The sequence below is a fragment of the Crinia signifera genome, chromosome 2 (assembly GCF_055691185.1).
Source record: "Crinia signifera chromosome 2, ASM5569118v1, whole genome shotgun sequence".
Lineage (NCBI taxonomy): Eukaryota > Metazoa > Chordata > Amphibia > Anura > Myobatrachidae > Crinia > Crinia signifera.
In genome coordinates this window covers 2,805,225-2,819,322 of record NC_139218.1, presented here as the reverse complement: position 1 = coordinate 2,819,322, position 14,098 = coordinate 2,805,225, and the positions used below count along the sequence as shown (strand labels likewise).

General features: G+C 51.3%; 1 protein-coding gene across 1 annotated transcript in view; it reads right to left on the bottom strand.

Annotated features, from left to right (window-relative positions):
* Nucleotides 1-2,322: 2,322 nt before the first annotated feature.
* The window catches only part of VANGL1 (VANGL planar cell polarity protein 1), a 53,526-nt gene continuing 41,750 nt past the window's right edge, over nucleotides 2,323-14,098 (bottom strand). Inside the window, exons 6-7 of the mRNA XM_083170916.1 lie at nucleotides 12,570-12,795; nucleotides 2,323-2,883 (exon numbers count right to left, since the gene is read on the bottom strand). Coding sequence (XP_083027042.1) covers nucleotides 2,608-2,883; nucleotides 12,570-12,795 — 502 coding nt within the window. The 3' untranslated portion in view covers nucleotides 2,323-2,607. The remainder of the gene's footprint in view (nucleotides 2,884-12,569; nucleotides 12,796-14,098) is intronic.

The following is a 14,098-nucleotide window of genomic DNA, read 5'->3' as shown; positions in this document are numbered from 1 at the left end:
AAGGTGTCAATGTTGTAGACCGAGAGGAGGATATTGATGTAGCTGGCGCTGAGGAGGAAGTTGATGAGGAGGATGCTGAGGTGTTTTGCTTAAATGGGGCACCAGGGGGGAAACAGTTGTTGTCCATGGGATATAAAATGCCCATCGTCATGCCTGGGCATAGGACCAATAAATCCACCTCTACGTCTGGAATTTTTTTTTTAACCCGAATCCGGACAACAAATGTATTGCCATATGTAGCTTATGTAAAGCTCCAATAAGCAGGGGTAAGGATCTTGCCCACCTAGGGACATCCTCCCTTATACGTCACCTGAAGACCCTTCATAAATCAGGGTTTAGTTCAGGAAGTGCGGCTAGCAGTCCAGGGACAACTAAATCCCTTGGTCCTCCTTTTGGAACCAAGCGCCTGAAAAGCACAACAGCAACTCCCTCCTCATCAAATTCCTCCGCGATCCGGATAGGGGGGAGTCCTGCAGGACATGTCACCAGCATGACTGACTCCTCTTCTATCCGAGATTCCTCTGGAGGATCCTGCAGCGCTACGCATTACTACCGCTGCTGCTGGGAGTCAGTCATCATCCCAGAGGGGAAGTCGTAAGACCGCTACCTCTTTCACTAAGCAGTTGACCGTCCAACAGTCGTTTTCCATGAGGATGAAATACGACAGCGGTCATCCTATGGCAAAGCGGATAACTGCGGCTTTGACAGCTATGTTGGTGTTAGACGTGCGTCCGGTGTCCGCCATCAGTGGAGTGGGATTTACACAGTGGATGGAGGTATTGTGTACCAAATCCTGTCTAGATTCCACTTCACTATGCAGGCAATAACCGAGAAGTACAGGGACATCAGAAAAAGTGTCCTGGGGATTTATGGTGTCAGACAACGGCATTACACATGGGCAATTTCCAGCACGTGCCATGTTTTGCCCACACAATAAATTTGGTGGTGCAACATTTCATCAGAAGTGATAGGAGCATGCATGAGACTCTTGCGGTGACCCGCAAAATTTGACTGGAGCACTACATTTACCAGCAGTCATGGTTACTGAAAGTTGCTTTTTGTATTTAAAATAATAAATATTAATAAAAGGGAATAATGACGATGGTGCAAATTGTATCTGACATACTGATATTGCAGCGCCATTTCTTGGGCCCAGCTGGTGACCGTAATACCATCAAGTATAGGAGATTATTACAGAACATGTGGAGCTGAATACATGTTATACAAGTCATGGCTGTATATATGTACAAAGTATATATGAGTTATATATGTTCACAATTAACATACAGTATTATAAGGAATACAATGTAATAGGTATGTGCTGGGAACCTGGGTGCACATTATATGTGATCTCAGGTCCAGGTGATGTTCCAGGAGCGTGCCAGGCAGCCAGAGGAATGGTAGTGTGCCGGGCAGCAGGAGATCCTGGAACAGGGCGTGCCAGGCAGCGGGAGATCTGGGAGTGTGCCAGGCAGCGAGAGGAATGGTAGTGTGCCAGGCAGCGGGAGATCCAGGAGAATGCCAGGCAGCAGGAGATCTGGGAGTGTGCCAGGCAGCGGGAGATCCGGTAGCAGCGCGTGCCAGGCAGTGGGAGGTCCAGGAGCAGGGAGATCCGGGAGCAGGGCGTGCCAGGCAGCGGGAGATCTGGTAGTGTGCCGGGCAGCAGGAGATCCTGGAACAGGGCGTGCCATTCAGCGGGAGATCTGGGAGTGTGCCAGGCAGCGGGAGATCCGGGAGAATGCCAGGCAGCAGGAGATCTGGGAGTGTCCCAGGCAGCGGGAGATCTGGTAGCAGCGCGTGCCAGGCAGTGGGAGGTCCAGGAGCAGGGAGATCCGGGAGCAGGGCGTGCCAGGCAGCGGGAGATCTGGGAGTGTGCCAGGCAGCGGGAGATCCGGGAGCAGGGCGTGCCAGGCAGCGGGAGATCTGGGAGTGTGCCAGGCAGCGGGAGATCCGGGAGCAGGGCATGCCAGGCAGCGGGAGATCTGGGAGTGTGCCAGGCAGCGGGAGATCCAGGAGTGTGCCAGGCAGCAGGAGATCTGGGAGCAGCACGTGCCAGGCAGCAGGAGATCCGGGAGCAGGGTGTGCCAGGCAGCGGGAGATCCAGGAGCAGGGCGTGCCAGGCAGCGGGAGATCCAGGAGCAGGGCGTGCCAGGCAGTGGGAGATCCAGGAGCAGGGCGTGCCAGGCAGCGGGAGATCCGGGAGCAGCGCGTGCCAGGCAGCGGGAGATCCGGGAGCAGCGCGTGCCAGGCAGCGGGAGATCCAGGAGCAGGGCGTGCCAGGCAGCGGGAGATCCGGGAGCAGGGCGTGCCAGGCAGCAGTAGATCCGGGAGTGTGCTAGGCAGCGGGAGATCCGTGAGCAGGGCGTGCCAGGCAGAAGGAGATCCAGGAGAATGCCAGGCAGCGGGAGATCCGGGAGCAGGGCGTGCCAGGCAGCAGTAGATCCGGGAGTGTGCTAGGCAGCGGGAGATCCGGGAGCAGGGCGTGCCAGGCAGAAGGAGATCCAGGAGAATGCCAGGCTGCTGGAGGTGCCAAGTCATGAAGTCCCTGCGATATCTGGTTGGAGCAGATTTGGGAACGTCAGTATATTACATCTATATCAGGGAAGTTCAGGCTGGAGAGATGTTGGATATGTCCAGCGGCTGAGGATATGATCTCACAATGAAGCGATGAGAGTTGGGTGGGATGAAGGACTCACTTAGTGTCACACTGGGAATCCCACTCACACTCACCACAAGCTGAGTGTCTGAGCTGCGGAGGCAGAATGTCAGGTTGGAGTGAAGAGTTCTTGTGACTGACTCCTCGCTGACCAATGTCCACTGAGATGTGGGGGAAACACAATACTGACTGGGGGGTCCGGGCCGCAGGTACTGCTTCAGAAAGGCCTGGTGGGAGAAGGAGAAGAGTCAGCGAGATGCCCCGGCACATGACGCCTGCTTCAGCATGGATCTAACTCGAATGGGAAAAACCACCTGCACTGCAGATGGGGCAGATGTAACAGGTGCAGAGAGAGTTACATTGGGGGAGTTACTTTGTTGCTGTGCAGGGTAAATACTGGCTGCTAACTCTAACACACCCCACCCAAATCTAACTCTCTGCACCTGTTACATCTGCCCCACCTGCAGAGCAGCGTGGTGTTGTCTAGGGAGATCCATGCTGAATTAGATCATATGTCATATAACGCTTCTCTGTGACCACGTACATCTATATGGATTTGTCAACATTGTGGCCCCTGCAGAAGCTGCCAATGTTAGATGGGAGGTGGACAGAATGGGAGAATAGAATGAGGGCATGACTGCACCAAGCGTGCCACTCCCACCCCCCACCCCGTGCCGGATAAGCGTGCAATTCCCACCCCGTGCCGGATATGCGTGCCACTCCCACCCCGTGCCAGATAAGCGTGCCACTCCCAGCCCGTGCCAGATAAGCGTGCCACTCCCACCCCGTGCCAGATAAGCGTGCCATTCCCACCCCGTGCCAGATAAGCGTGCCACTCTCACCCCGTGCCGGATAAGCGTGCCATTCCCACCCCCCACCCCGTGCCGGATAAGCATGCAATTCCCACCCCATGCCGGATAAGCGTGCCATTCCCACCCCATGCCAGATAAGCGTGCCACTCCCACCCCGTGCCGGATAAGCGTGCCATTCCCACCCCCCACCCCGTGCCGGATAAGCATGCAATTCCCACCCCGTGCCGGATAAGCGTGCCACTCCCACCCCGTGCCAGATAAGCATGCCACTCCCACCCCGTGCCGGATAAGCGTGCCATTCCCACCCCCTGCCATATAAGTGTGCCATTCCCACCCCCTGCCGGATATGCGTGCCACTCCCACCCCGTGCCAGATAAGCGTGCCACTCCCACCCCGTGCCAGATAAGCGTGCCACTCCCACCCCGTGCCAGATAAGTGTACTACTCCCACCCCGTGCCGGATAAGTGTGCCACTCCCACCCCGTGCCGGATAAGCATGCCACTCCCACCCCATGCCGGATAAGCGTGCCATTCCCACCCCATGCCGTATAAGTGTGCCATTCCCACCCCATGCCGTATAAGCGTGCCATTCCCACCCCGTGCCGGATAAGCGTGCCATTCCCACCCCATGCCGGATAAGCGTGCCATTCCCACCCTGTGCCATATAAGCGTGCCATTCCCACCCCGTGCCGGATAAGTGTGCCATTCCCACCCTGTATATGGTAAATAAGGAGCGCACTGGATATGTTATACGAGTGACACCTGTAAAAAAGGGATTTTTGGTTAAAACGTAATGTTTCCACTCCTTTTGGAGTATTTTAGAGAGTCCCTGGTGACCTAACTTTCCCTACCTTACCGGCTGAGCCAGCGGGACAGCTCGGCGGCTGTCGGATGTTATGTGTCGCGGCTCCGTGTCACGCCGGATTTCGCAGCTCCCGATGTCAGTTTCGCCGGCGTCCCGGCACTGTCTCTTGATGCTGCAGTTGGTAATGCTGGTGGGGATAGACGGTCGGGTATATTCTCTCCGCTCCAACGCGTTTCATGCCGCACGGGCACTTTTTCAAGGATGCGGTGTGTTTGGAAAGAATCTTCTTTTATTGATAAAACTTTATTGATTGCACAGGAAGTGTCAAAAAGGAAGTAAAAATTTTTTGGTGGGAATCACATGTATTCCATTTATTCGGTGTCACTCGAATTTAGTATGAAGTTAATTTGATTTTAGTTAGGGGTTTATTATTCTAAAAAGGCATTCAGTGAAACATCTATGTTCAGTCCACATGGATGGAGGGTTTTTAATTCGAAGATCCATTTTGTTTCATGTTTTAGGAGATCTTTCACGATATCTCCACCTCTCCAGTTCTGATTGATTTTTTGTATTAAAATGAAGTTCAGTCCAGTGGGATCTTTATTGTGGTTCTCTAAAAAATGATTAGAAACGCTGTGTGTGGTCAAGCCTCTTCTGATGTTATAAATATGTTCTGCTATTCTTATTTTGGCTTTTCTTTTTGTTTGGCCAATATATTGAAGTTTACATGGGCATTCTAATAAATATATAACACCCTCAGTTTCACAACTCAAATGGTTTTTTATTTTATATTCTTTTTTTGTGATATTTGATTTGAAAGTTTTTATTGCTTTGGTGCTTGATGAATTTAATTTGCAGCCTTTGCAGTTGCAACAATGATGGAAGCCTCCATTTTTATTGTTGGTTCTTGTGTTTTCTGTTGGAATGAAGCTGGAGGTGATCTCTTGTTTTAAATTTCTAGCTTTTTTCAAAAAGAATTCAACTTTCTTATACAAAAAAATCCAAAGATACCGACCTTTTACTTCCTGCCGAAGATTCATAAAAACACTGAAAACCCCCCCGGAAGACCAATAATTTCGGGAATCCAATCTTTATCAGCAAACCTTTCCAAATATACGGATAGTTTCCTACAAGATCTAGTGTCACAACAGAAGAGCTATATTCAAGACACAACAAGCATACTGAAGATACTGGAGACAATACAGTGGAAAGACACATATATTCTGTGCACAGCTGACGTAAAGTCATTATACACATCAATCCATCATGACAAAGGATGTGACCACACTAGATATTACCTTTCAGAACAAACTACCCTCAATAATGAACAAATAAACTTTTTGATGACCAACATCGATTTCATATTATCGCATAATTATTTTTAGCGGTCCCACAGATGACAGCTCTGTGGGACCGCTATGGGGACCCCCCTAGCCCCCAGTTATGCGAATCTATTTGTCGCGAAATGGGAAGATGACCATATGTCATGATCCACCCTCTGGGCACCCCCACCTGGATCATGAGGGGGTAGGCACCCCAAGATTCCTAAATATAGCCCAGAGACCCAGACACTCTCTTACCTGAATTAACAACATTTTTCCAATACAATTCCCTGCCTGCCATCTCATGGGAGCCGTGCCTCTCACACTAATAGAGCCTTCCACAGGACTGTGTGTTCTATAGTACTAGGACAGGACTTTATTACATACCAGATGTCTGCCTGCGATGGGAAATAGTACCGCGTGTTTATAAGTATTGCGCCCATCAGGGCATATACTCCTGAGCCTGATATGTCTCTATCACAGTAATGTATGGTTTATTGCATGTGTGTAATATCTTGTTGGCTAATGCGGACAGCCGACACCCCCCTATCTCATCCCCCTCACAGGAAGCATCAGCAAGCTGAATAGGCTGAGACTTCACAACCAACAACAGGGTCTGTTTTGACTTCACACCTGGGCCGCCCCCTTATCAGCAATGGTTCCTGGCCTTTTGTTCTCCCCGGGGACTTGTTATAGACTGGCCGGCACCAGACCAGCAGGGGGCCAGAGAGTCCCAGAGAACAGCAAGTTGGCAGGGCTACAGCAGCAGCCAATCCCTACACAGGACTCAGGGGCATTTACATCTCAGGCTTCAAGCAACAACCAATCCGGTCGCAGAACTCAAGGATAAAATGGGCTGAAACAACAGCTCTGGGTTCAACTTTCTGCATCCATCCAGGATCCCTGACCCGGCGAGGCAGGATCCCAGGGGAGGAAGCTGAGTTCCCTCCAGACCCCACCAGAACATCAGCAGTGGGCAGTCGGCCCTGGCGCAGTGGACCCCATACCACAGCCAGCGGTTGCATCCAGCGTGCCAGCACCCCGACGGCACCCACAGGCCAAGCGGCTGGGATTCATCACCTGCAGGACCAGCAGTGGGCAGTCGGCCCTGGCGCAGTGGACCCCATACCACAGCCAGCGGTTGCATCCAGCGTGCCAGCACCCCGACGGCACCCACAGGCCAAGCGGCTGGGATTCATCACCTGCAGGACCGGCAGCGGGCATCGGCCCTGGCTCAGTGGAGCCCGTACCTCCGCTGGGGTTCTGCATTCCCCCCTCACCAAGGCCCCACCAGCCTCAGCTCAGAGATTGCCCAAGGTGACTATTGTCTGTGGAAGGGAAGGGGAGGTGTTCACCTTTGTGTGGTTCTGATATAGTTAGTGTGTGCTGTGTATATTGTAGGCTACCTGTATTGTGTAGTGTTAGTGGTGTGGTTATGGTTTTCATGCACTGTTAATATGAAATAAAGGTGCGTTTTGTACCTTGCTTTTGTGGCCTTACTGTGTGATCCGCGAACTGAAGTTCTCCCGGGACTGTGCAAATGCTGTAAACACTGCCTTTCTCAAGGCGGATACGAGCGCTAGGTCCCGACATGCACCCATGAGCCCGGGAGTCCTTACACCATATATGGAATAACAACATCTATAAAGAACATCTGATTACATGGCATCGATACATCGATGATGTGCTGTTCATCTGAGCTGGAAACGAAGAAGACCTGAAGAAGTTCATCATATACATCAATTCGAATAATTTAAATCTGGAATTCACCACAGTACAAAGTAAGCAAGAAATAATTTATTTAGATCTGGAAATATACATAAAAAATAACACCATCAATACAAGAACCCATATAAAAGAAGTATCAGGAAATAACACTCTACATTCTTCAAGCAACCATCACACCAAATGGATAAGCAACATACCTGGAGGACAATTTCGCAGACTAAGGCGAAATTGTTCTGAAAAAGAAACTTTCCAACAACAAAGTCAAGAAATGCTAAAAAACTTTGAAGAAAAAGGATACGACAATAAACAACTGCAGCTACTGTACAATTAAACACCATCACTGAAGCAAAAAGAGAAGATCTACTGAAATATAAAGACAAAAAAGACACCTCAAAGTTCCAAACCACTGCTTTCATTACACAATTTAATAGCAACTCAAAACACTTGGAAAACATGTTAAAAAAACACTGGCACGTACTCCGACTGGATGAGACGCTCAAAACCATCATCCCAGACAAGCCAAAAATAATATATAAAAAAGCTAGAAATTTAAAACAAGAGATCACCTCCAGCTTCATTCCAACAGAAAACACAAGAACCAACAATAAAAATGGAGGCTTCCATCATTGTTGCAACTGCAAAGGCTGCAAATTAAATTCATCAAGCACCAAAGCAATAAAAACTTTCAAATCAAATATCACAAAAAAAGAATAAAAAATAAAAAACCATTTGAGTTGTGAAACTGAGGGTGTTATATATTTATTAGAATGCCCATGTAAACTTCAATATATTGGCCAAACAAAAAGAAAAGCCAAAATAAGAATAGCAGAACATATTTATAACATCAGAAGAGGCTTGACCACACACAGCGTTTCTAATCATTTTTTAGAGAACCACAATAAAGATCCCACTGGACTGAACTTCATTTTAATACAAAAAATCAATCAGAACTGGAGAGGTGGAGATATCGTGAAAGATCTCCTAAAACATGAAACAAAATGGATCTTCGAATTAAAAACCCTCCATCCATGTGGACTGAACATAGATGTTTCACTGAATGCCTTTTTAGAATAATAAACCCCTAACTAAAATCAAATTAACTTCATACTAAATTCGAGTGACACCGAATAAATGGAATACATGTGATTCCCACCAAGAAAATTTTACTTCCTTTTTGACACTTCCTGTGCAATCAATAAAGTTTTATCAATAAAAGAAGATTCTTTCCAAACACACCGCATCCTTGAAAAAGTGCCCGTGCGGCATGAAACGCGTTGGAGCGGAGAGAATATACCCGACCGTCTATCCCCACCAGCATTACCAACTGCAGCATCAAGAGACAGTGCCGGGACGCCGGCGAAACTGACATCGGGAGCTGCGAAATCCGGCGTGACACGGAGCCGCGACACATAACATCCGACAGCCGCCGAGCTGTCCCGCTGGCTCAGCCGGTAAGGTAGGGAAAGTTAGGTCACCAGGGACTCTCTAAAATACTCCAAAAGGAGTGTAAACATTACGTTTTAACCAAAAATCCCTTTTTTACAGGTGTCACTCGTATAACATATCCAGTGCGCTCCTTATTTACCATATATAATTATCCCTTTAACTGGAGCTGCCCAAACCCTGAGCGCGGTGAATCCCACATTTTATATTCCCACCCTGTGCCATATAAGTGTGCCATTCCCACCCCGTGCCGGATAAGCGTGCCATTCCCATCCAGTACCGGAAAAGCATGCCATTCCCACCCCATGCCGGATAAGCGTGCCATTCCCACCCCGTGCCGGATAAGCGTGCCATTCCCATCCCGTGCCGGATAAGCGTGCCATTCCCACCTCCGGCCGGATAAGCGTGCCATTCCCACTCCGTACCGGATAAACGTGCCATTCCCACCCCGTGCCAGATAAGCATGCCACTCCCACCCCGTGCCAGATAAGCGTGCCATTCCCACCCCCTGCCTTATATGCATGCCATTCCCACCCCCTGCCAGATATGCATGCCACTCCCACCCCGTGCTAGATAAGCGTGCCACTCCCACCCCGTGCCAGATAAGCGTGCCACTCCCACCCCGTGCCAGATAAGTGTACCACTCCCACCCCGTGTCGGATAAGTGTGCAACTCCCACCCCGTGCCGGATAAGCATGCCACTCCCACCCCGTGCCGGATAAGCATGCCATTCCCACCCCATGCCATATAAGCGTGCCATTCCCACCCCGTGCCGGATAAGCGTGCCATTCCCATCCCGTGCCGGATAAGCGTGCCATTCCCACCTCCGGCCGGATAAGCGTGTCATTCCCACCCCGTACCGGATAAGCGTGCCACTCCCACCCCGTGCCGGATAAGCGTGCCATTCCCACTCCGTACCGGACAAGCGTGCCATTCCCACCCCATGCCAGATAAGCATGCCACTCCCACCCCGTGCCGGATAAGCGTGCCATTCCCACCCCCTGCCGGATATGCGTGTCATTCCCACCCCCTGCCGGATATGCGTGCCATTCCCACCCCCTGCCGGATATGCGTGCCACTCCCACCCCGTGCCAGATAAGCGTGCCATTCCCACCCCATGCCAGATAAGCGTGTCATTCCCACCCCGTGCCGGATAAGCGTGCCATTCCCACCCTGTGCCGTATAAGCGTGCCATTCCCACCCTGTGCCGGAAAAGCGTGCCATTCCCACCCCATGCCGGATAAGCGTGCCATTCTCACCCCGTGCCGGATAAGCGTGCCATTCCCATCCCGTGCCGGATAAGCGTGCCATTCCCACCTCCGGCCGGATAAGCGTGCCATTCCCACTCCGTACCGGATAAGAGTGCCATTCCCACCCCGTGCTGGATAAGCGTGCCTTTCTCGCCCCATGCCAGATAAGCATGCCATTCCCACTCCGAGCCAGATAAGTGTGCCACTCCCACCCCCTGCCGGATAAACGTGCCATTACCTCCCCATGCCGGATAAGCGTGCCCTTACCACCCCATGCCGGATAAGCGTGCCATTCCCACCCCATGCCGGATAAGTGTGTCATTCCCACCCCATGCCGGATAAGCGTGCCATTCCCACCCCATGCCGCATAAGCGTGCCATTCCCACCTGATGACGGATAAGCGTGCCATTCCCACTCCGTGCCGGATAAGCGTGCCATTCCAGCCCTGTGCCGGATAAGCATGATATTCCCACCCCATGCCGGATAAGCGTGCCATTACCTCCCCATGCCGGATAAGCGTGCCATTCCCACCCCATGCCGGATAAGCATGCCATTCCCATGCCGGATAAGTGTGCCATTCCCACCCCATGCCGGATAAGCGTGCCATTCCCACCCCATGCCGCATAAGCATGCCTTTCCCACCTGATGACGGATAAGCGTGCCATTCCCACTCCATGCCAGGATAAGCATGCCATTCCAGCCCTGTGCCGGATAAGCATGATATTCCCACCCCATGCCGGATAAGCGTGCCATTCCCACCCCATGCCGGATAAGTGTGCCATTCCCACCCCATGCCGGATAAGCGTGCCATTCCCACCCCATGCCGCATAAGCGTGCCATTCCCACCTGATGACGGATAAGCGTGCCATTCCCACCCCATGCCGGATAAGCGTGCCATTCCCACCCCATGCTGGATAAGTGTGCCATTCCCACCCCATGCCAGATAAGCGTGTCATTCCCACCCTGTGCCATATAAGCGTGTCATTCCCACCCCGTGCCGGATAAGCGTGCCATTCCCACCTGATGACGGATAAGCGTGCCATTCCCACCCCATGCCGGATAAGTGTGCCATTCCCACCCCATGCCGGATAAGCGTGCCATTCCCACCCCATGCCGCATAAGCGTGCCATTCCCACCTGATGACGGATAAGCGTGCCATTCCCACTCCGTGCCGGATAAGCGTGCCATTCTCGCCCTGTGCCGGATAAGCATGATATTCCCACCCCATGAAGTTAAGGAAGAGGCAAAAAGGGGTTGCAGGGATAGATGCACACCAAAATGGTACAAAAATTGTACCAAAAGAAGAAATTTTATACTTTTTGAAGAATTTTTCTTAAAAATGGCCCTTGCGTTTTTCTTTGATTACTTGAAACTCAGGGTCATGAAGCATTTTTAGACATGGTGAAATAAAGAGGTTAAAAATACAAACAATCACTAACAACATATATAGTGTATATAGAATATCAGTGGTGAAAAATTGTGAAAAAAATTGTATTTTAAAATGTGGAGTCCTGCTGAGCCGTATTCTGGGATTGACTTCTATGTGGTAATCTCTGGTTTTTACATATATACCTGGGGCTGTATTGCCGTTACGTAACTCTGTTAATTTCTGATACAGAGTCCAGGTTTACACTCAATGGGGGGTATAGGCTAATATGCTATTTTATAGCTATATTTTATTATATAATAGGTAGCCTTTTCTCGGCCCTTAGGGCTTGGAGATTCCCTATTTCTAGAGGAATGTGCGTGGTATAGTATTCATGTAAACAGGCACAATTGGTATTTTCGGGATTGCACCTGCTACCATCACATATGATATTCAAGTACTGTGTATCCCTTTATATTGAGACTCCCTGGTGATATTTTATTTGCAGAGCTACATAGATGGATACAATGTATTAGGTGATGAAGTTGTTACTGTATCACCTAGCTGCCCAGGGAGAGTGGGATATGATCTCTGCTCTGAGAGCTGTAATGATGTTTTTCAGCTACTGCAGCTCTTTCTTAGTTCACAGTGTGTTTCTGAATAATTCAAGAGAATGTAGTATAGTACAGTTTGGTGTTCTGGGTCGTATTATTCCTCCAGACACTCCTTAGGTAATGGTTGGAAGGTAATACCTCTCTGCTGTTACCACCACTGTCCCTCTACCTCTCCTCTTGGCAAACAGACACTTATTAACAATAAGAGGCTTGTACCCCTATCTGTTATTTTTCTAAGTCCCTAGGACACGCCCCTCAAGTCAATCACATACACATTTCAAACAATATTTGACATTTCAATTAAAGTACGGCATTAGTCAGGGCTCCATAGAGTCCGACACGTGTTTCCCTGTCTAAAACAGGCTTTATCAAGGCAAACCTTGCCTTGATAAAGCCTGTTTTAGACAGGGGAAACACGTGTCGGACTCTATGGAGCCCTGACTAATGCCGTACTGAGAGCTGAGAACAGGGGGGATGTGCCGACTGTCCATTCCGCCTTGCGCACGCCCAATCAGGATACAGATGCAATAGCAACCCTGCGCCTAAACCTGTATACCATTGTGTATTGTGTTACCTGGGGTGACACGTTGTGAGTCAGACACTGGGTGAGATGCTGGATTATCCCCTCCATGGTGTACAGGTGAGTTTGGCGTGTTGAGCGCAGGTAGCGCTGCAGACTCTGCGCAATAAGGGGGAACATGCTCTGCGCTGCATCCCTCGGGTGCACGGCTTGGGCAGACTTCAGGTCATCATCCAGGCGATGGAGCTGTGAGAAGGTGCTGTGTACCGCGACCACCAGCCTGAGGACAGAAGAGAAGCATCAGTCACCCTGTCACCTGCAGCAATACTGTCTGTGTGCCACTGTGCCGCCCTGTAACCTGTAACCAAATACCCAGCTGGTGAACCAAATCTCAGGGGCAATTTCTGTTCATTACAGTTACCACCATGGCTGATCTGAGGAGGGGCAGCGTGGATCGCTGATCTGAGGAGGGGCAGAGTGGAACGCTGATCTGAGGAGGGGCAGCGTGGTTCGCTGATCTGGAGGGGCAGCGTGGATCGCTGATCTGAGGAGGGGCAGAGTGGATCGCTGATCTGAGGAGGGGCAGAGTGGATCGCTGATCTGAGGAGGGGCAGCGTGGATCGCTGATCTGAGGAGGGGCAGCGTGGATCGCTGATCTGAGGAGGGGCAGCGTGGATCGCTGATCTGAGGAGGGGCAGCGTGGATCGCTGATCTGAGGAGGGGCAGCGTGGATCGCTGATCTGAGGAGGGGCAGCGTGGATCTCTGATCTGAGGAGGGGCAGAGTGGATCACTGATCTGAGGAGGGGCAGCGTGGATTGCTGATCTGAGGAGGGGCAGCGTGGATCTCTGATCTGAGGAGGGGCAGAGTGGATCACTGATCTGAGGAGGGGCAGCGTGGATCGCTGATCTGAGGAGGGGCAGCGTGGATCGCTGATCTGAGGAGGGGCAGAGTGGATCACTGATCTGAGGAGGGGCAGCGTGGATCGCTGATCTGAGGAGGGGCAGCGTGGATCTCTGATCTGAGGAGGGGCAGAGTGGATCACTGATCTGAGGAGGGGCAGCGTGGATCGCTGATCTGAGGAGGGGCAGCGTGGATCGCTGATCTGAGGAGGGGCAGAGTGGATCGCTGATCTGAGGAGGGGCAGCGTGGATCGCTGATCTGAGGAGGGGCAGAGTGGATCGCTGATCTGAGGAGGGGCAGAGTGGATCACTGATCTGAGGAGGGGCAGCGTGGATCGCTGATCTGAGGAGGGGCAGCGTGGATCGCTGATCTGAGGAGGGGCAGCGTGGATCGCTGATCTGAGGAGGGGCAGCGTGGATCGCTGATCTGAGGAGGGGCAGCGTGGATCTCTGATCTGAGGAGGGGCAGAGTGGATCACTGATCTGAGGAGGGCAGCGTGGATCGCTGATCTGAGGAGGGGCAGCGTGGATTGCTGATCTGAGGAGGGGCAGCGTGGATCGCTGATCTGAGGATAGGCAGCGTGGATCGCTGATCTGAGGAGGGGCAGCGTGGATCGCTGATCTGAGGAGGGGCAGCGTGGATCGCTGATCTGAGGAGGGGCAGAGTGGATCGCTGATCTGA